Source organism: Salminus brasiliensis, chromosome 19, assembly GCF_030463535.1.
Source record: "Salminus brasiliensis chromosome 19, fSalBra1.hap2, whole genome shotgun sequence".
In the NCBI taxonomy this organism is placed as follows: domain Eukaryota; kingdom Metazoa; phylum Chordata; class Actinopteri; order Characiformes; family Bryconidae; genus Salminus; species Salminus brasiliensis.
This window is the reverse complement of record NC_132896.1, coordinates 19,629,366-19,651,454: the sequence shown is the minus strand read 5'-3', so window position 1 is coordinate 19,651,454 and position 22,089 is coordinate 19,629,366. Positions and strand designations below refer to the sequence as shown.

Sequence of the window (22,089 nt, the reverse complement as noted above, 5' to 3'; positions counted from 1 at the left end):
TTGTGGATGTTCCCAATGGTTGCTCAGGTCAGGAAGAGAATCTGCGGTTATCAAAAATTCCCTAATGTCTTAATGTCCACAGTATTTAGCATCAAGCCAAGCCTAAGGAACTTTTAAACAAGCCTGACCCCGGACCTGTAGAAACTAGAAAAAGAACACCTTTCCAACTGGTTGGCACAGGGGAGGATACTTTGACCTTGTGCTGCAGCCAGTGACACAGAAAACATTTTATTGCTAGAGGAAAGAATGGATTAAATTCAATACCATCAAATTCTGGAGTCTGACATCACGTTGTCTGTTTTCCTGTATTGAATTGGCCATGACTGTGTTGTTTCTGATCTACGCGAAGCGTTTTACTGCTGACATCGTTCCTATAGTTAGTCTGTCCATTGCTCAGTGAGAGATCCTTCGTATGTGTGTGACATTCTCAGCCCTGCAGTGTATAAAGGTCCTGGGTTGAAGCCGCTGCCACCCCTTTGCCTGCTGTTGGACAGTTCTTGAGCAGCCATGGCAATGCTGAGAGTTTCATCGTACCGCAAGTTGTTTGAGAAGCAGCAGTGGAGCCAGGCCGCAGCGGTCAGTCAGCGCTGTGGAGCCCAGCTTCTCCGCTCTTCTGCCAGGTCAGTTTCCACACAATGTGATGTGTTGCACTGCTGCATTCCTAAGAGTCAGGTATGAGGAGGGCATGATTATGGTCATGAGGCAAATCCTTCTCATATTAAGACTGTAAGCGGCATGTGATGGGAGAGGTGTTGCTACTGTGCCTAGTTTCCAGACTCTTAGTTAAAATTCTTTCAATAGACCTCAGCGTAAAATAATTTTCTATTCCATGTCACTGTGTATCATTTCTATTGTACCATTCTTTGTGAAATTTTGACATCGTTAAAAACGGCCAGATCCACATGATGTCAAAAAGTAAAAAATGGCTGCAAGGTCTTAGCGTGACCGAGACCATATGTAATATGCGATAAGTGATTATGGATCAGATTTCTTTTTTATAAGTTGAAGAAAAGACGAACAAGATTGACAGCTGACAAATTCACCTTATGTCAAAAACTGACAGATTACAAAAGTCAAGGGAAATACAAGGTTTTTGTGTGACTGCAGCGTTGTAATAGAAGGTGATAGACCGGTGTCTCTTCCAAGCCCATTTCCTATGAGCAGAATGCCACAGATTAGGCTAGACAAATGCTAGAGAACAGCCTTGGAGAAGCACTGTCTGTGTATTTGGACTTTCTCTAAACCAGAACCAGTTTGCGAGACTGATTCCACTGTTCCATTGCTCGAACATGCCGTCAGATGATCAGTTAAATAAAACCCATTTCCTCAGTTACAGCGGAGAACACTAAAATGAGCAGGACTGAGTACTCTAGGATGGTACCCACAGCAGGGAATCTCTGCTCTAGACCAGTGGTCTACCAATTCTCATCCTGGAGGCCCACTGTCTGCACAGTTTTGTGTTTCCCCTGCTTTAACACCCCCTCCCTTTAACTCCGTAAGAACCTGTTAATGAGTTAATTTAGTAAGTAGTAGTGCCAGGCATGCTAGAAGCTGGGAAAGCACTGAAATGTGCTGGACAGTGGGCCTCTAGAACCAGTAGCTAGGTCAGCGCCGCTGCTCTAGACTAAAGGGCCATGCAAATAAATGTGATAAATAGCACTTTAACATGACTGTTAAGCCATTCCTGTTTAGTGTGATGCGTTGTATGTGCATATGCATTAAAGTAGGATCTCAATGGTGACTCTTATTTGACTGGTAAATATACTTGTCAGTAACAGTGTTAGATTGCCAGGTTCCTTAAATGGTTCTTCTCCTTCACTGTACAGGTGCTTTCACGCCTGCTCTTATGCTGTATTTGCCTATGGTTTGAAAACAAACAAGTTACGGCTCATAAAATGATAATGGTGTGTTTGGTAGGGGTGGAGTGTCGATGGCAGAGTGTTCCGAGCCGGACTTCCCAGCAGCTCATGCTCTAAACAGGGAGGGTGTGGTGCGATTTGCCCAGGAGCGCTCCACAATTGCTGCCCTCAACGACCGCCTGGCTGTCCTTATCGATGTGGTGAGACTAGGAGAGGCTGCAGTTTGAGGCTGGGTGCAGAATACCTTGCTTGCATATTTAGTGCTTCACATGTAGTGCACCCTGGGGCTCTGCTTTCCATCAAGGGATGAGATTATAAGGGCTGTATGTTGGCAACCTGATTCGTATACAAGGTTTATGATTCTATATATTACTATAATATGAATACATCAAGCTTTTGAAAACTAATATTAGCAAATCTCACCTTAAAAATGGAGGATCAATACAGTATTGCAAAGAATAATATTGTAATACTTCAGTTTATCAATATTTTCTTAAACCCCTTACGCTTAACATGTTTCTATGAGGACCACTGAAATCACTCAGAGGTTTGTTAAACTGCATTTTCACAGGAACCCTTTGATGATTTCATGCTCGACCACTCTCCAATGGTCATTCTGTTCACAGCACTCATAAAGCTGTATGTTGTATGTGTGTATGTTAGGCACGCTGTCTGGAGGAGGAGAATGAGTCTCTGGAGTTTCAGATCATTGAACTGGAGGAGAGACTGGGAACCAAGCCGAGCTCCTCCACTTCCCTCAGTGTCACCTGCCCTGCAGACTTCAGTTTGGACGCCGTTATAGAGAGACTGCGCAAAGAGAAGGTACAGCACTCAAACTGGAGATGGGCAGAATGATGAGATGTTAACATTAAGGGTGTAATGATGCACATAAATTGATGTGTTTTTAGTTCTGTATTGACCTTGTCACACCCTCAGTTATCATTATTGCGATGGATTCTGTAAGAATGTGCTTGAGAGAGTATATTGTTGCTGTCAGGCAATTTGAATCTGGTAGTTGACCAGTGATGGCCAATGAATTGATAGACATTGGGAATGTCCCACTTCCGAGTTGTTTTAACCACGGTTTTCAGAGCCCCTTCTGGTATGCTCAAGGCCCCATTATTGGAGTAAGGATGTTCACAGAACGTGTTTTTTTTTTTTTATTATTGTACAGTGGAACATAAAAACAGACCATACTGTTTGTATAGAACCCAGATTTACCAGCGGGAGAACCGCTCGCCTTACCAGCACTGAAAAGCATGTTCAGAACAAAGTGGAGACTAACGCTAACGCTAATGCTAATCCACACGCTCTATAGAAACCTCATCACAGCACATTCACCCACTATAAACCAGTTATTACACATCAGTAGACCAACAACAACAGATATCAGTCCAGAGTGTGTACCACTACACACATACACAGTGACCTGACTGCAGTGTTGTTAAGAAACTGAAAGCTGATTGGTCTGGGAGGAAAGTCAGACTGGATTACAAGATATTAAATACACTATAACAAAAGTCTCTACTGAACTAAATCAATCAGTCCAGAATGTCTTATTATAGAAACTGATACTAAAAATAAAGTGATTTTACTTCAGTATTAATCAGCAGCTCATCTGATCTAAACTGTGTGCCTGTATTATTTATACAAATTCAAAGATCGGATTGGATTGGTATCTGCTGATGCTTAGCGTTAAGAGACTCAATTGAGAGATTCAACGAGGAGGCAAAATAACTGGATCTGGACATCCCTAATAGAAATTATCTAAAATGATTTGTATTATAATGAATTAGACTATGGATTAAACTATGGAAAGCTTGTATATACAGTGATGAAAAAAAATTAGTCAGTGTTGTAAATTTAGTCAGTCACCAATTGTGCAAGTTCTCCCACTTAAAAAATGAGAGAGGCCTGTAATTGACATCATAGGTAGACCTCAACTATGAGAGACAAATCACAAAGTCACATTGTCTGATTTTTAAAGAATTTATTTGCAAATAATGGTGGAAAATAAGTATTTGGTCACCTACAAACAAGCAAGATTTCTGGCTGTCACAGACCTGTAACTTCTTTAAGAGGTTTCTCTGTCCTCCACTCATTACCCGTATTAATGGCACCTGTTTCAACTCGTTAACAGTATAAAAGACACCTGCCCACAACCTCAAACAGTCACACTCCAAACTCCACTATGGTGAAGACCAAAGAGCTGTTGAAGGACACCAGAAACAAAATTGTAGACCTGCACCAGGCTGGGAAGACTGAATCTGCAATAGGCAAGCAGCTTGGTGTGAAGAAATCTACTGTGGGAGCAATAATCAGAAAATGGGAGACCTACAAGACCACTGCTAATCTCCCTCGATCAGGGGCTCCACGCAAGATCTCAGCCCGTGGGGTCAAAATGATCACAAGAACGGTGAGCAAAAATCTCAGAGCCACACGGGGGGACCTAGTGAATGACCTGCAGAAAGCTGGGACCAACGTTACAAAGGCTACTGTCAGTAACACACTACGCCGCCAGGAACTCAGATCTTGCAGTGCCAAACGTGTTCCCCTGCTTAAGCCAGTACATATCCGGGCGTGTCTGAAGTTTGCTAGAGAGCATTTGGATGTTCCGGAAGAGTATTGGGAGAATGTCTTATGGTCAGATGAAACCACAGTAGAACTCGTTGTGTTTGGAGGAGAGTGAATGCTGAGTTGCATCCAAAGAACACCATACCAACTGTGAAGCATGGGGGTGGCAACATCATGCTTTGGGGCTGTTTCTCTGCAAAGGGACTAGGACGACTGGTCCGTGTACATAAAAAGAATGAATGGGGCCATGTATTGTGAGATTTTGAGTGCAAACCTCCTTCCATCAGCAAGGACACTGAAGATGAAACGTGGCTGGGTCTTTCAGCATGACAATGATCCCAAGCACACTACCAGGGCAACAAAGGAGTGGCTTCGTAAGAATCATTTCAAGGTCCTGGAGTGGCCTAGCCAGTCTCCAGATCTCAACCCCATAGAAAACCTTTGGAGGGAGTTGAAAGTCTGTGTTGCCCGCCGACAGCCCCAAAACATCACTGCTCTAGAGGAGATCTGCATGGAGGAATGGGCCAACATACCAGCAACGGTGTGTGCCAACTTACAGAAAACGTTTGACCTCTGTCATTGCCAACAAAGGATATATAACAAAGTATTGAGGTTAACATTTGTTATTGACCAAATACTTATTTTCCACCATTATTTGCAAATAAATTCTTTAAAAATCAGACAATGTGATTTTCTGATTTTTTTTATTTTTGTTTCTCATTTTGTGTCTCATAGTTAAGGTCTACCTATGATGTCAATTACAGGCCTCTTTCATCTTTTTAAGTGGGAGAACTTGCACAATTGGTGACTGAAAGCAATGTATAGTATCAACAGTGTAGCAAGTAGCTCATCAAGTCAGCCCATTATGTCATTAGTTTTAAGAGATCCCTATCATGGCAAAAATAATTTCTCTTGGTTATTAAAGTGAAATATGAATATTGGTCAAAATGTACCATTTACTTTGCCCTGCCCAATCGTATTACAGTTCTCATGTGTTTCTGGTCTGAATGCTTTTTGACTGAGGCACAATACAGGACAGGCAATCAGAGCAGACCTCATTTATCTCCAAAGATTCCACGCAGTTAACAGAGCAGCCTGTTTCATTAGGTGTAAAGAGAGGTTGGAAAATACTGGAGTAAAAATAAATGATGAGCACTTTTAGAACATAAAGCTGTTCAACTGATGTAAGCAGGACAAAATAAAATGCAAGATCAATATTGGATAAGTCATAAACACATCATATATCACTGAAATGTCTTCCAGTGCTATATTATGTTTTTTGCCTTATTCTCCACCCTCAAACTGTCCTGAAGTGCCACTGCATATAGTGGACATTTATGTCAGCTACACCTCTTATAAAAAGCAGTCAGTGGCTTTCTCCCATGAGCTTTCCCATGTAGAGACACAAATGATATATATGTACACATGTCTCCAGTGATATACTTTGGAAATGAATGCCCCTAGGAAAGATGTTCTCAAGCTCACCGTGTTTCCTTGGGAACATGTCTGGCTGGATTTTATAGGCTGTTCTTTTTCTCCATTATTTCCATCAGGAGGAGATTTTATGTGACACGGAAGTGCTAAAGACAGAGCTGCAGTCCATGCAGATGAAGTATGATGAGGTCGTGGAGCAGCGAACTCTCATTCAACTGGAGCGCGAGGATGTTGCCGTGGTAATGCTTTGAAGGCCCAGGCCTTTGTCTCTACATCTAGTGCTATTATGGGTCATTCAGAATTAAGGTCAACTGTACTTGTATGCAGAAGTTAGGTAAATTCATAAATCTGTATGATTACAGCCTTAAAGGTACCAAATAATGCAGTTGTTCGGTATGTTAAGTTGTTGTTTGATGTATAAATAGGAAATCTGTCACATTGGTTAGGCTAAAAAAAATGCTCGGACATGGTGTGAGAAGCCTGTTTTACAACCCTGTTATTTAGCCTCAAAATGAAACGTGATTTTTTTCCTTTTATGGAGGGCTCATGGGTTCAAGGGGGGGGGGAGCTCTGCTTTTATTGGCTGGGTTACAGCACTGCAACAGCTCACAGGAACCACGTAGCATAGCACAGAGTAGCCTGGCTTGGTACTGTAACAAGAAAAACATACGTTTTGTAATTATTCCAGAGTCTTAGTGGTTGGTGTCGCTAACGTCTCGGTAGCGACCACTGATCAGCCCTTCTCATTTCTTCAGTTGGCCTAGCCTTAGCTATTAGCCTTTAGCCTTTTAGTCTTTTAGCCCCTGGCTTCTGCAATACTTCCTCCCCTGACTTCCCCGCATAGATGACCACATCTGAGCTTCCTCTGGTCTGTCCTTTTCTGGTTGGCCTAGAGTTAGTTTATGGCCATTTTAGCCTTTTAGCCTCGCTTCCAGATTCCGTAAGTATTTGTTGCGCTAAACCTCACAAGACTTTTACCAGTGGGCTGGGTTTATGCTCATTTCAGGGGAGCAGGGGGGTATTGTCCCCCCCAATTCAATACAGTACCCCTGATCAAGACAAATCGCCTACAATTAGGATCAGTGGAATATTGGGTATATGTGGTCACTTTGGTCGTGCCCGGTAGGTGCGCTACACTCACCAGTAGATGGCAGTGTTAGCCTGTGCATTAGGACCAGTGTGTTGCATTGCCATGGCCTTGCCTGTGGCCTGCCTCCAGTAGAGAAGACTGACTGCCTCCTCCAGGAGTGGCTCAGCACAGCTGCTGTTTCCAGATCTGTTCTGGAAGATGTTGATTAGCAGTCCCACGCTGACTCTGGGCCAGCGGCCACACTGAAACACGAGCTGCCGGCTGCATAAAGCAGCCTGTCACTCCACACATGGCGGCGCACATCTCCCCAGTAAAAGAGCAGATGTGGGAAAGCTGTTACTACGTCTCGTAATTCACTCATTCAGGCTCTCGTATCTTGCTGCCAGATGCGGTGTGGAGCTGAGCGGGGCTGCGCTGGGGTCTGAATGGAGGACGGCTAAAGAGAGGGGGGAGAGAGAGAGAGGCTGCAATAAATTAAAAGGCATGGTGGAGAATCAGGGCAGAGGAAAACAGAGGTGGCAGCAGAACCTAGAATTAGAAAGGTGTCAGATCCCCTTTATCATAATAACTGCTGGTAATTCCGTTTGCTGTCTGCTTGCAGGGGAAAGTTGATATGTACTGTATAGTAGAGGCAGGTATTATATCATCTATGCAATATAAATCATATCAATGCCATTGTTTTATGCTGGTTTTCATCAGATTGTCTCCCATCTGCCGTTGGATGCCGCCCTTATTTTATTAATGCAACGGCGACGTTTAGCTGAAATGAAAAACATGGCCGCAGGCGCCAGCCTTGCTGTGCGTCCTGAGCTGAGCTGAAGCGTGGACCCGCAGCAGCGAGCTAGAGACAGACCAATCACACGGTCTTCATCCCCAGCGCTGAAACTGTGTCTAGACTCCCCCCAGTACCAGGCTTGTGTTGGGATTGAGATAACGATGAAGAAGCGCCCCCTGTGCCAGCTCTGGGCTTTGGGGTGGGAGGGGGTTAGCGCGCTTCCTCCGCTTCCTGCAGCCCGCCGCCACACTGGCACATTCACATGCAAATGCTGTTCGCTCGGAGTAATTGAATTCATTGCCAATTAATCAGGCACTTAAGAAGCCCAGATGAGCTAAATAAAAACGCCGCTGTCTCGCACGAGCGGAGGACAGGGTGTGTATGTGTGTGTGTGGCTCCTGGCCATGCGTCCAGAGCTCCTCCTGCTCGAGCTGCCTGCATTGCAGTGTGCAACAGCAGGTGGTGGAGCGGTGGCGGCTCAGCACTAGAGACAGAGTGGTGGTGAAGCTGAAGATTGTGTGTGTGTGTGTGTGTGTGTGTGTGCGTGTGTGCGTGCAGTCACTCATCTGCTAATCTCTGCTGCCCCCTGCAGGACGTGGACGCCGTCACTGCAGACTGCCTGGCACTCAGAGATCAAGTGGCCATTTACGAAGAGCAGCTGGCTGAAATGGAGCGACAGCATGAGCTGGTAAATTGTGGCACTGAACATGGACTGTGTACTTGAGACTTTCTATGACATGCACATACATTTCCTTGACAAATAAGGTTCTTCATGGAACCAAAAGTGGTTCTTCTGTGGCATCGCTTTTTTTTTTTTTATAGCACCCTTTTTTTTTAAGAGTGTAAAGGGAAGATTTCAGGGTGGTCCTGTTTGTTTGCAGTAAGCAAAGGCAGATGACTCTGAAAGTAGACACAGCACATTGTCTCTATCATGCAAAAACCTAATTTCTCCATTTTTACAGTTTTTCACTTTTTGGAATAGTTCTTTACATTGTTTTTAAATTGTTTATGCTATAAATGGAACCAATAGAAATGCTCAATTTTACAGCATTATTACCCAGCCAGCAGCAGTGCGGATGTTCTCAGAAGGCAAATACGAGTCTTGATTGCTCTGTTTTACCAGCAGGAGAACCGAGCACCTTTCTTAGTTTTTAAACCAGCATTGAAGAGTACATTCAGAACCGTCAGGACGCGAACGCTAATGCTAATACACACACGCTGTAGGAACCCAAATCACAGCACAGTCTCCCAATATAATTTCACAGTAGTCGACAAACAACAGATTTCAGTCCAGAGTGTGTACCACTACACACACACACACACACACACACACACACAGTGATTAGACTGCAGTGTTGTAAAGGAGCTGAGAGATGATTGGTCAGGGAGGAGAGTCAGACTGGATTATAAGATATTAAACACACTATAAAAGAGTCTAAAACTTTTCAGAAAAGTCTCTACTGAACTAAATCAGCCAAAAAACCCTACGTTTTACAGAGGAGAGACAGTTCAACTTCCGTTGAACGTTTTCTTTCTTTTTTTTTTCTTTCTTTTTTTTTTTGTGGGACAGCAACAATGTGAAAGCATGCCACTAAAGATTATGTATAGACATATATAAACATCCTAGTAAAGATGATAAGATCGTGGTAAGGCTAGTACCGCTATTTTGCTCAGCTTTGTTTTGTTAGCCCTGCTAAATCGCTAGGTGATTGAGTGGCACTGTCTCTAAATCCCATTCGTCACACAACACCTTTTAAACTCTATGGGGACTTGATTGCAAAACTCACTAAACAGATGTAATAAGTATTATGTCAGGAAAACCTAGATAATTTAGAAAAATAAAAATAAAAATGACATTCTGGAAAAGTTGAGCTATTGAGCCGCTGAGGTGCTACTGATACCCTATATACTGGAGTTTGTAGTGCTGCACTGTCATGTGGCCAAAAAGATCTTACAGTGTTTAATGTTATAAAAGAATATTATCGCTGTCACATAATTTGTGTCCGATAGTTGTTTTTTACCCTGCATCACAGTTTCATAATGAATGGACCAATAAAAACACTCCAAAATCTTTTTACATTAAATGATTCCGTTAAGAAAGTACAAGGTTTTTGCCTGACAGCGATAATGTGCAAGTCATTACTCATTATACCAGTATTTGCCATTGCTGAACACACACCTCTCACATATTGGCACGTTTCCTTTGTAAATTGCGAATTGTCTAACTGCTGGTCACGTTTTTAACTACCGTGTTCTTGCTACTTAGCATCAGTCAGCTAAGTCTCTGTCTATTATATTTGGTCCCAATGTAGTGACAAATGTACACCTAACAGAATGAGAAGGTAAAGCAATACTTATGCACACGTTTATCATTTTAAAATGCTACCTATATGTGCCGGCATTGGCTCCATGGCATTGGTGTTCATGACTTTGTTCTTTAAGCGATGCTATAGATATATAAGATAAGATATATAAGATTCTTCACCCCCTTACTTCACACATCTCGTATGGAACCTTAAAAAAATGGTTCTTCTATGGTTTCAGTCAAATGACCTTTTGTGGCATCTTTATTTTAAAGAGTGTAAAACAACACTACACTGTCCATCACCAAGAACCTCTCTGAAACCTTTAAGCCTCACATTTTAAAAACATCACAGGATTTACAGAGGGAGATGTTCTTACTGATTTGCCTAAATTTGTAAATATGTGTTGAATAGGACATCCAGTGAACCCTGTGTACCGTCTCTACAGTCTCAATTTTTGACTTTTTGACATGGTGTAAAACTGGAAGGCATTCTTTACATTGCCTTATGATTAGTGGACCAACAGATACTATCCATTGCTAGATCTCCATTTTGGAGATGCAAGGCTTTTGCAAGACCGTGCTGATATGCAGGAGAACATACTGCTCCGCACGCCCTAAAAATAATGTCCAGAGAAAAGGCTGCAAGGGTCAGTGGCAGCCCCTATTAGCTTTGAGCATGCTCCATTACAGCATGACATGAGAAGGAGAAGTGAAGGAGAAAGCAGATAGCAGCCAAGAGTTGGCCTGGGCAAGTTAGATGTCGCTGATGATAGAGCTCTGGCCCACATAACAAGAAAGCCTTTGAAAGAATAACTCTTCCTTCTCTGTCTCTCTTTCTCTCTCTCTCATTCTCCTTATCTCTGTCTTGCTTTGTATACCTTTTCCCTGCACCCCTCTCGGCTCTATCTGCCTGTTTCTGTCTCTCCAAGGTTTTCTCTGTCTACCTCTCGCTCATCATCCTTATCTCTACCTTGCCTTCTGCACCTTTTTTTTCTTCCTGCACCCATTTTCTCTCTCTACCTCTCACTCTCCACCCTTATTCCCTGTTCCCTCCAGAGGTTATAGTCAGCCTACTCCCTCATATCAGCAGTGGGAGCTAGGGGTACAGGAGCGCTCGAGGCAGAGGAAACTTCATCAGGGTGTTTTTTTTTTATATCCTCTCCCTTCTCGTATCTTCGTGGCATCCTGCATTTACCGCACTCCCTCAGCGGCACGCTCCATAACTCCACACTCGGAGCCCCAGAACTAGTCCTGAAAATTAAATGAAAGCAGACGCTTGTGTTTTGTTTTATTGACAGCTACCATTATCGCGGTTTTCCAAACACCCTATTCTCCCTGACGAATCTTCTGCACTCTCCTTTTTAAATGTTTAGGGGTCCACGCTGAGTGTTTGTGTGTGTGTTCTTTTCATGTCAGGCAGGATAAATGAACATGGCATGTTTCTTGTAGGACCCTGTATTGCAAACCGAAGACAGGCATGTAACTTCTTAATGTGTTGTGGGTCCACAGAGAGTTGAGAGTCTAGCTGAACCTCAGGCTGGAGATAAAGAAGCTTCTACTGTGGCTTTGCAGTTCCCCTCCATTGATATCACTCCAGCCATCATGGATATCAAGGAATACTACTGCCACCTGGCTGAGAGCCTACAGGTACGTTATGGACGTTATAGTCTTTTTTTTACCCTGACATTAAGCCTTTTGCACATTCTACAGTTGCTCAGCCCAGTGGCATACTTATCAGCAGTGCAGGCAGGGAAGTCAGACTGGGGACCCCTTATTGGACCCCTTATATTGCTACTTAATGAGGTTTACGCTTATGATGTGTATTATTATATTATAATTATAACTATTATATAGAACTGTTTAACTATAAGTAAGTAAAAGAGGCTTTTTTGGGGGGTGTGTGGGGTGTGTGGTAGTATGTAGGATGGGGTGGGGCAGGCATTTCTTCACAAGCACATTGCTTTACTGTCACACTGTGCATACACACACACACACACTCCCTAAACGCACTATAGAGAAGCTCTATGCACTGCTCTTTTCCAGCACAGAGATTGTGTGCTCAGTGGCTTATGAGAAAAGAGGACTTCTCAGGGGTCATCCTCCAGCACCAGTGCCCTTTGACCCCGCCTGCCCTAAGAATGGCGGCACTCCACCAGGGTCACAGCCAGTAATCAAGGCTCTGGCCTCCTTCCCAGACGCCTCATCGGCATTGGCCTGGAGACAGGGGAAAGATGCTGCTCTAGAGAGCTTCTAGAGTGTGTGTGTGTATGTGTCATGTATTTAGCCCTTTGTGGAGACCAGATGAACAATGAAACATGGATAGAATACAATTGAGTGTCTTTTAGATTTGTAGTCTTAGATACTTAGATGCAGATGCAGATGCTTAGATGCAGTCTTGGTTTGAGATACAACTATTAATAAATAATTAGTGATCTAACGTATGTAATTGTCATTCGTTTAACCATTTCCATTAATGTCTTAATACTAGGTGAACCCAGTAGTATTTGCAGTTACCATCCGATGTCCAAATATTTGTGGCCACCCTTTCTAATGAATGCATTCAGCTACTTTAAGTTGCACCCACTGCTGAAACAGATGTGCAAATGCACACATACGCGCACACACATACAGCTTGTCTAGTCCCTGTAGAGAAGTATTGGCAATAGAATAGGACTCCCGGAGCACATAAACATTAACATATACCAGCCGTGGGTTACAGGGGTTTAAAGCCCCCCCAGCATTGAGCTGTGGAGCAGTGGAACTGTCTTCTCTGGAATGATGGTGCCTCATCCAATTCCTTTGGGATGAGCTGGGGAGTTGTGCATGAGGTGGGGGGGTGATCATCCAACATCCTGGCCTCACTAAGTCACTTGTCGCTTAATGCAATCAAATCGCCACAGTAATGCTCCGAAAGCTAGTACCAAGCCTTCCCTGGAAGAGTAGAGACAGATACTCCAACAAAAGCATTAACATTGATTTCAGAAGAAATAATGAATGAGCAGGTGTCCCAATATTTTTGTTCATATATTGCGTGTTTGTTTTGTATTATGTATTTGTTTATTTATTGTTCCTATGTATACCATGCTGCTTATTTATTGTATATGTGAGTGAGTTACTGTTGTCTGAGTGTTGTCTTCTTTCTGAGAATAACATTAGGGTTAGGTTAGGTGCAACTCCATTTAGCTACTGTTCATAGAATTAAATGAAAGTATCCCACAAAGGCAAGAATGCAAACTTGTGTGTGTGAAAGAAAGACTAACAATAATTTGAATGAATTTCTGTGCTGAACAGTTAGTTCACACTCTTCTTGAATTCCTCCCTTTTCTTTGTTTTTGTCCACCTCTTTTTCTTTGTTGTGTGCCAGCTGGATCCAGGGCCTAAGACTGGATCTGGGCCTCATTACCATCGCACAAGGTGCAGTTGTCTCAGTCACACAAGTGATAGTGATTGAGTCTTGGACTGATGATAATTACAGGCTGATTTTGGCTCATCACACCGGCTTACCTGATGGGCTTTCATTTGCTTTCCTTTCACTGCTATTTATGTTTGCGCTAATTGGGAATGAGAGTGAGCTAACGTAAGAGGAGATGAATTATCCTTTCAGAGCCGAGCCACAGAGTTCTCTGTCTACATCACTTTGTGCAGCGGGTCGATGTGAGTGATGGGGCACTGATGCAGTACACTTGTGTTAACAGTTTGAGTCCAGAGCCTCTGCTGTTGCCGCCATCACTGCCGGCGGAGAGGAAGAGGGAAAGGAGAAGCAGAAGCGGTTGGAAAAGCTGACCGGCGGGAAAGTGAAGGATGCCTCCAAAGTCACGGACGTGAACGTGCTGAAGGATTTGGTGAGTGAGCCGATCCCGCACTTGAGCCAACTGACCCGCTGAGCTGCGGAGGCCCGGCCTAGCTTCTGATGGGTTTAACACAAATCATTCCCCTGATCTGGAGCCCACCACGGCTCGTGCTGGTTCAGCACCGGATATCCGTCTCCGTCTCAGCTCTAATGGTGCAAACGAGCGCTTAGGAGCCATGAGGGGTGAGGAGGGGTTTCTCCGCTCTCTGCCGTCAGTGAGAATGACAGGCAGGGAATAAAGCGGGAGGGTTCCTGCTGACTGAAGTGTTTACACTGAGAGATAGCACTGGGAGATGTGAAGGCTGCAGTGTTTATATCCCTCACTTTCTTCCATTATGAACAATACATTTCATAGTCTGCCAGCACACCCTTCTCCACCCCCCCCCCAGTAAACTTCATAAACTTCACACATTCCAGAAGGGTCTCAGGAGAGGCAGGGTAATAAAACCTCACCTGTCAACTGCGCTTTCTCACCAAGACGGTTTTTGTTTTTTGTTTTGTTATAAGGGTAGAGGGGAAAAAAGGGTTTGTGAAGAGTAAGTAATAGCATGTTGGTGCCATTCACTGAGGCTGCGTGCTATTATGACTTTATTGTTGTGTAAATGCTGCACATGTTAGAAATTATGTTGTAAAAAACATATTTATGATTTGTGGTTAAAAATGGGGAACGAACTTTCCGTTTTCCTAGGCTTTACGTTGTGACGTCAGCTGGTTGCACTAGAATCGACCCTTTACTGTAAACCATTGCGTCGGTTAGCTAAACACTTCTGCTGAACAACTTTTCAAGTTGAGCCAGAGGGAAATATAACCCAAGGACAGATGACGGCCCTCATAAAATAAATCAAAGGAGAGTATGGCTCTGCTGTCGAGCAACAGAAACTGACACTGACCAAATCATGTTTTTAACCATTTGGTTCTATTTCTTGGTGCCTACTGCACGCAGCATGCTAAAGGTTTCGATCCAGAAACACTGCAAAGTACAACATTCCTACTATATCGTGCAGTCTGTACGCCCTTGATCAAAACAGCAGGGGCTGTAACTCGGCAGCGGGAGCTGACTAGCAACAGGTTGACTTGTATGGTCTCTTTCATACAGTATATGCCATTAAAATCAGTATATGGGCCTGTATAAACATTTTCATTATTTACAACCAGCAACACATTTTTAATACTAATCTCTATTGCCCTTCAACTCCATGCTGAATCCAAAAGCAGAAATGTGTGGCTTTCCATGCAACCTTTTGCTATCTAAATGCCAAACATCTCAATTAAAATCAGTGGATTTTCATTGTAAATAAAATATTCTGTGTAATTTATACAGTGTATTTCATTAGATTAGGGCATCTACCTCCTAAAGAGCTTTTCCCTAATGCTCTTTAATGTTTATCTGATGCATGCAGCCATTCCGACAGATAGACCAGTATCAGGGACAAATCTGCTTCTACTGAGTCTCGTTTTTTTGTTGCACTTTTTAATAAATAAATAAATTAAACATTTATGGAATTGTGGTTGATCTTGGCAAGTGAGAGAAACATAAGCTGGAAATAATAGCTGGATTAGTTGCTTAATCAAATAATAGCTAACAGGCCACTCACTCATAGACATTCTCCTTAGTTGCGGCCCTGCTATTCCCAGAGAAGAGTTCTCTAAGAAGGATCTTACCGAGACATGATTAGGAACCATTCATCGTCCTCGGTTTACATTCTAGAGGGCAGGAAAATCATCAGTTGGTCACAGCTGACACCTTTTCATTTGCAATAACAAACACAGCGGTTTGGCTCTAATTATGCCGGCCGTGGTCGTACCCTACTCTGAAAATAAACCGTTTCTCCCAAACTGCATTGCCTGTGCTCATAATACTCAATGTTCTTCCTTAATCTGCAACACATGAACAAGCATGATGGACAGCCTGCTTTGCTCTGCTCTGTTTCCTCTCCTCCCCTCCCTCACGTTCTTGCTTTCTCTTTTTCTCTCTTTGCCCATCGCACATCCTTCTTATCTTTATCCCACTTTCTGTATTTCTGCACCTCTCGCCCTCTCGCTCTCTCTTGCATTCTGTGATCAGTGATGGATGTCCGCAGGCTGGTTTCTCCCTGGCTAAACAAACAGCTCATGGTGAAATCAGGCCTGCTCTGCTCTGCTCATGCTGTACATTTTCTGCAGGAGGCATCACTGGGTTTCTCCCTGCCTGCACAGACAACAGGCAGAGAGCCAGACTTCACCAGTCACACCCGAAACCCAGAGCAGATTGACGGCCACCTCTGTCGGACGGCTGATCGGCCTGTTAATAAGGCAGCTCTGAGCCTCTTGTGATCTACCTGAAAGAGAAACAGGGCCCACGCGCTCCATCCATCTCTGCCAGCTGACTGTTTAGTTTACCTGATTACAGTAATTACTCACAGCAAGGGATTGCCCTGAGGTGGGGCAGACAACTCTCTGCGTTCTGTTTGTTGTAAGGAGGACAGGCAACCTGAAATTCCAATGGGCTTCATATGTACATGCATACCTTTTGTAATGATGGAGTAGGCATCATTCATTGACAGACAAGCAGCAATGTCAACACCGTATTGCTTTTCACTCCATCTGGCAACTCGTAATGGTATGTAGAACTAGGACTGGGCAGTATGGGCAAAATCCTTATCAAGATATATACTGAGATATACTGAGATAATATACCAACAACTTAGCAAAACTATGGTAATCACCTGGGCTACCATAGCAACCTCAAAATAGAATTGTTTCACGCTTTATGCTTTTTGAACCAATCTTTCTAAACAATTATAAGCGTTTACTTTTTTCAACGTTATTAGTGCTTGTTCAAGCTTGTTGCACTTGTTCAAGCTAAATTATTGTTCATGAACTTGCCCTTTCTAGTCAACATTATTATTATAATTATTATCATTATTATTATTATTATTATATGCATTTCTTAATGCTCAATTGTAACCCTTGAAATCATTCCACAAAAAAAATATTTAGCTAGTTAACTCTTCTAACTGCCATTGCCATGGCTTGTACTGTTACGAGTGAATGGGCAGTAAAAAATGGACATCTAAGAGGGCTGCTCCCAGTGCAGAGCCTGATGGAGCATGACCAAATGTTTTGGTTGCTTTTATATACAATACAATACAATACATTTGCTTCGTTTAAAGGAAAATGCATACATTAATAGATGTTTGAGCATAGACATTTTCTGTTCTTGCGCCCTCTCTCCCTCTGTTTAGTATTGTTTATGGTAGCCTTTCAAATAGCTCCAGAGATTGAAGAGTGAGTGAACGGTGAACACGCCCTCGAATGAACCACAAATGGGGTTAGGGGATTAGGGGATAGTGAGGACGACTAGTGCATTGGCCAGAGTAAGAGTTGGCGGAGGAAGTCGGGTTCTGTGCTCACTTTCTCCTTTCTCCTTTTCTTGAGAAGTACAAGGTGCCTGTTGCTACATGGCTACCGACTTAAAAGTGGTTGTAAACCTTCAAGTCAGATCTTCTAGTCCTTTTTTTGTCTGATATCACTGACACAAAAATGTTGGATTTCAGGTATCGTCATTATGGATTAAGCGCCTAGACTGATCTCTATCCATTTCTGCTGTGTGTACATCTAGATTGCTGAGCTGCAGAAGGAAGTAGCTGAGCTGGAGAAGCATGGTGAGGAACTGGAGGCAGAGATTGAAGCAAAGAGAGAGGCTCATCTGTTAAAGATAGAGGAGCTGGAAGTAAGAATGCTGATCATTACACTGATACCTTCCATACTGGTTGCTCTAACAGGAACCAGCTGCTCATGCAGTCTGTCTGTTTAGGCCTGCATCTGCCAGCTGGAGGAAGAAGAGGCTGACCTGCAGGCTCAAATGAAGGAGCAGACGGGAGACTATGATGAGCTGCTCAATGAGAAGATGTCACTGGACATAGAAATTGCTGCCTACAGGTAACATTTAGGATGAGAAGTTCTGGTGAGACAGTGGATTAGCCAGTCTTAGCTCAACAGTGATTGCAGCGGTAATGATTTTTTTCTATTATACTTGTATGAAAGGATTCCCCAAAAAGAAACTTCTTTAAGAATACAGTAGTTACTGTTTACAGTATCTTTTTTCCCCCACATCAGATATGAGGAAGCGTCCATTTCCTGCTGTGGTTAAATGAGATTCCCAGTAGAGAGAGTCAGAATAGCAAAGATGAGGTCATTGTATAGGAGAGCACCTGAATAAACCAGTGTTTGGATGAAGCCATTCCTTAGAATAACAAGCTTGCTTCCGAAGCCAAGACTGATCGCAGGAAACGACCACCGTCTGCAGTCGTAGAAAGCGTGATGCCATTTCCTGTATCCTTGAAGGCGCGTGCTTCCACGCCACCTTTGCATTGTGAATGCTCACCTGCTGGTATGCGGCATGACGCATGTGGCCCTTTGTGACCTCCTGAAATGGGAGTTTGTCGCAACAAGCCTCAGACAGTAGCAGAAGCCTAGTGGAGGATCTTCCTCAAAGGAAGTGGCTGCCTTCTACACAATGGCTCATTAAAGGGTGGCTTGTCCTGTCAGGGCCAGGAGTGGTGTAAAGCGGGTTGTTCATGTCATAGTTTCTAAATATCACATCAAAATTTGTTCATTACTTAAGATAAAGAAAAATGCTTTTCAAATGCTCCCAAGTGGCCCAGCTGTCTAAGTGTTGGCCCATCATTGGAAGATCACGTGATACTTCATCCCCTCTATGGCGTGATGTTAGCCAGTGTGTTAGAACAGGCAGAGAGTGTCCTCCTGCGACCATGCTGAGCTCTCCAATGACAGTACGTTAGCAGCAGCTCAAGATGATGTGGTTGTCTGGCTTCGTATATCTTGAAGGAAGCACATGCTGGCTCTTGCCCTTCTTAGTACTGGTGCCATCATGAGATATGGGAGAGAAATTGGGAAGAATCCAGTCCATTTCTCGAAAAATGGGATCTAAAAAATAATATGCAGCTCTACCACAGGTCTACTCCAACAAGCAAAGTTTATTCAAATGATTCTTTTCCAGATAATCTGACTAAGAGATGAATGCGTACTTCCTATGATTTAGAAAGCGGTTGGCTCTAAAGACCCCAGTGACAACATTCTGCTATTACTAGCGAAATTTCCTGAAAACTGTTTCACTACAGGCACGTCAGCATGGCTGTCTGCCCTGTAACAACTTTCACGGTTGAATCAGCAGTATTTCCATGGTTGCTCAACACACAGATTGTACACCACTGTGCTTTGCTAACATGAGCCAGGGCCTCAGAAGAGCACTCAGCCTCAAATAACACTGGTGCATAGTAGTCATGGTAGCTTGTCCAACGTTTCTTCCAAAATCAAGTGTCCTAATAAGGAGTTTGTCCCCTTTTATCACAGCTACAGCCTCTGCTATTCTGGGAAGACTTTAAGGAAAATTGCTCTGTGGGTGTGATTGCATTAGAAGGGCAGTAGTGAGGTTTGGCACAGACGCTCGATTCTGATGGTGAATTCTGGATCCCAAACACCAAACCACTCCAACTCATCCAAAAAGTATTTGATGATGCAACTTCACACCAGAAAGTGCCATTCCACTGCTCCACAGCTCTGGAGTGGGGCGCTTTATACCCCTCATGCTGACCCTTGTCATGGGGGATTGTGACCTTAGGCTAATGAGCGGCTGCTCCGGAGCATTCAATGGCCATTCAAGTAGCAGTACTTTTCTATGGAGATCATGTAAGCCTAATTGATTGACCACTCTCAGCACAAAGGGTTCTACACTATATGTCCAAATATTTTGCAGACACCTTTTCTTTCGCGTTCATTCAGCTACTTTAAGCTGCACCCATTGTTGACACAGATGTGCAACTGCACACACACAGCTTGTCTAGTCACTGTATAGAAGTATTGCTAATAGAAAAGAACTCCCTGAAGCAGATTAACATTAATCTGTTGGCACCATACCTAATGCCAGGTGTGGGCTAGAGGGGTATAAAGCCCTCTATCATTGAGCTGTGGAACTGTGTTCTCTGGAATGATGGATGGTGCTCTATTCAAAACTTTTGGAATGAGTTGGGGAGTTGCAGATTAGGTGGTGATCATCTAACATGCTGACCTCACTAACACTCTTGTTGCTGAATGCAATCAAATCCTCACAGCAGTGGTCCAACATCTAGTAGAATGCCTTCCCAAGACTGTGAAGATCATTACTTCATTAAAAGCAGAGTATATATTTTTTTAATACTCTTGATTCCAAAAGAAACAAAAAATAAGCAGGTATCCCAATACTTTTGTCTATATAGTCTATGTAGTACTGAAAAAGGGGTCTTACACTTATAACAATATTGGAACCCTTCTGCTTACAGTCTTTTTGACTTTCTTCGTGAGACTACAGTAAGATTCTGTTTTATTTGAGGGGAAGTCTGCTGCCCTTACCCTGGTCCAGAGAAGGTCAAACGTAGCTTGTGACTGAAGTCAATGTTCTGGAATGAAGTTCGAAACATTGCTCAGCCATGAGTGTCTCTTCGCCCTGGGCTAGGATAGGGGGGAAAAAACACTGCAATGTGACTTGAGTTGTTTCACTTCTTTCCATGTCCCAGGGGTTTGGTGGAGGAGGAAGAGGAGAGACTTTGCTACCTGTGAGTGGACGGGAGAGGAGAGAGAGAGAGAGAGAGAGAGGAGAGAGTGGCCCAGGCCCAAACACAGACACTCTCTTGTGGATTGGTGCAGAAAAAGTGAAAGCTAACATAGACTTACTTCAGCCGTAAAAAGTGAGTCAGGCAAGCTAAAAAAAGCATCAGACGCAGCCATCTGAGCAAACACAGACCTCCAACAACAGATAAATGGCATCTGGGCTGTCTTTCCAGACCATTGATAATGCTTGCAACAGTCAGTGGCAAGTAATCTCAGGTCCTGAAAGACAGTCCTGGCTGTGCTGTGCTGTGTGGGGTGAGGAGGTGGGAGGTTCTCTGTCTAACCAACGGTATCGAGAATCAGCATCTGAAATTTTCAATAATGTATTTTCCGGGAACCTGGTATCAGCATTTCTGTCTGAGATCATGCCTTGGAGATCTGTAGGTCAGCTACACTGACCCCTACCCAAACCTTTTGGACAGCAAAATGCACACAGACACACCCACTCACTCATGTACAGTCCTGCTGAATCAGTCTTGACTCTCATCACGCAACACTCAAACACTGACCAGCTGCAATCTCTTGACCTTTGCCCTTTCAAGCTCTTTTGGATAACTCCTGGTGATAATATAAGACATGAGAACATGCCCTAAACAAGCTGATTTCATATCTGAATGATTTTTTTTTATTATTTGAGGTGTCTCATGTTCCCCTTATACACTAGTAATGTCTCTTATTCGGCTTGGGACTTTTTTTTTACTGACCCTTTAAGTGTCTAACGTAATGAGCTTGTTGAAATCCATGATTAAACCCTTTGCTCCTTGCAAATTTTTTCTCTGTTTTTCTCCTTTTCCCCCTGACCTGAGGTAAAGTCTGTGCTATGAATGATCTGTCTCTACCTTAAGCTTCCTCTGAGGACTCTCATAAACGTCCTTTCTTTAACAGGGCTTAAGTTATGACCTCCATACTTCCCTCATTCGTCTTCATACCTAACTTCACATGTAAGCACTCTGTGCTATGGGATAACCATTGTGAGCCATTGTGTTAGCTCTGCAATTTAGGTTAGAAATGTGGCTAATAATGCATCAGCTAAGACTAGCAAACTTACTGAATTTAAGCTCGCCCTTGCAGACCTGCGCAGCCGAGCTGACACCTTTAATTGTGTAGATATGAAACATGGCGGACAGGGGAGGAAGCCACTCTGTCTTTGGGGGCCCTTGTTTTCGGTACTCAGGCTCTTCATCATTCTTAGTGCTTCAGGGCACCACATCTTTATGACTTACACCCCGACCATACACACACACACACACACACACACACACACACACACACACACAGTCAGAGCCTTCTGGGACCTTCTGGTGAAGTATGGTGCATTTGGCCTAGCCTCCTGGGCATGCCTGCAGAGCTCCAGGCCTGTTTCTGGCCTTCCAGAGGTTTGGTGGTGAAGGAACACTGTGCATGGAGAGGGGGCAGGAACCAAACCAGGATTTATGTTGATTTCACTCTGTTTTTCTGTTGTCTCTTTCTCTCTCTCTCTCTCTTTCTCTCTCTCTCTCTCTCTTTCTCTCTCTCCCTCTTCCTCTCCCTCTCTCTCCGCCGCTGTCTCCATCG

General features: G+C 43.6%; 1 protein-coding gene across 1 annotated transcript; it reads left to right on the top strand.

Annotated features, from left to right (window-relative positions):
* Positions 1-507: 507 nt before the first annotated feature.
* vimr2 (vimentin-related 2) lies at positions 508-21,258 on the top strand. Its single transcript, XM_072664255.1, has 10 exons — positions 508-620; positions 1,918-2,059; positions 2,523-2,681; positions 5,987-6,106; positions 8,325-8,420; positions 11,547-11,684; positions 13,733-13,879; positions 17,489-17,599; positions 17,684-17,808; positions 20,442-21,258. The coding sequence occupies exons 1-10, from the start codon at positions 508-510 to the stop codon at positions 20,482-20,484; spliced, it is 1,194 nt and encodes a 397-aa protein (XP_072520356.1). The 3' UTR covers positions 20,485-21,258.
* The last annotated feature ends 831 nt before the right edge of the window (positions 21,259-22,089 follow it).

Bases quoted from the DNA above. Each gene is read 5' to 3' on its own strand.
- vimr2 (XM_072664255.1), top strand. From the start codon at position 508: ATGGCAATGCTGAGAGTTTCATCGTACCGCAAGTTGTTTGAGAAGCAG. The intron at 621-1,917 runs GTCAGTTTCCAC...TGTGTTTGGTAG, and splicing joins CTTCTCCGCTCTTCTGCCAG to GGGTGGAGTGTCGATGGCAG. The intron at 2,060-2,522 runs GTGAGACTAGGA...TGTGTATGTTAG, and splicing joins TGGCTGTCCTTATCGATGTG to GCACGCTGTCTGGAGGAGGA.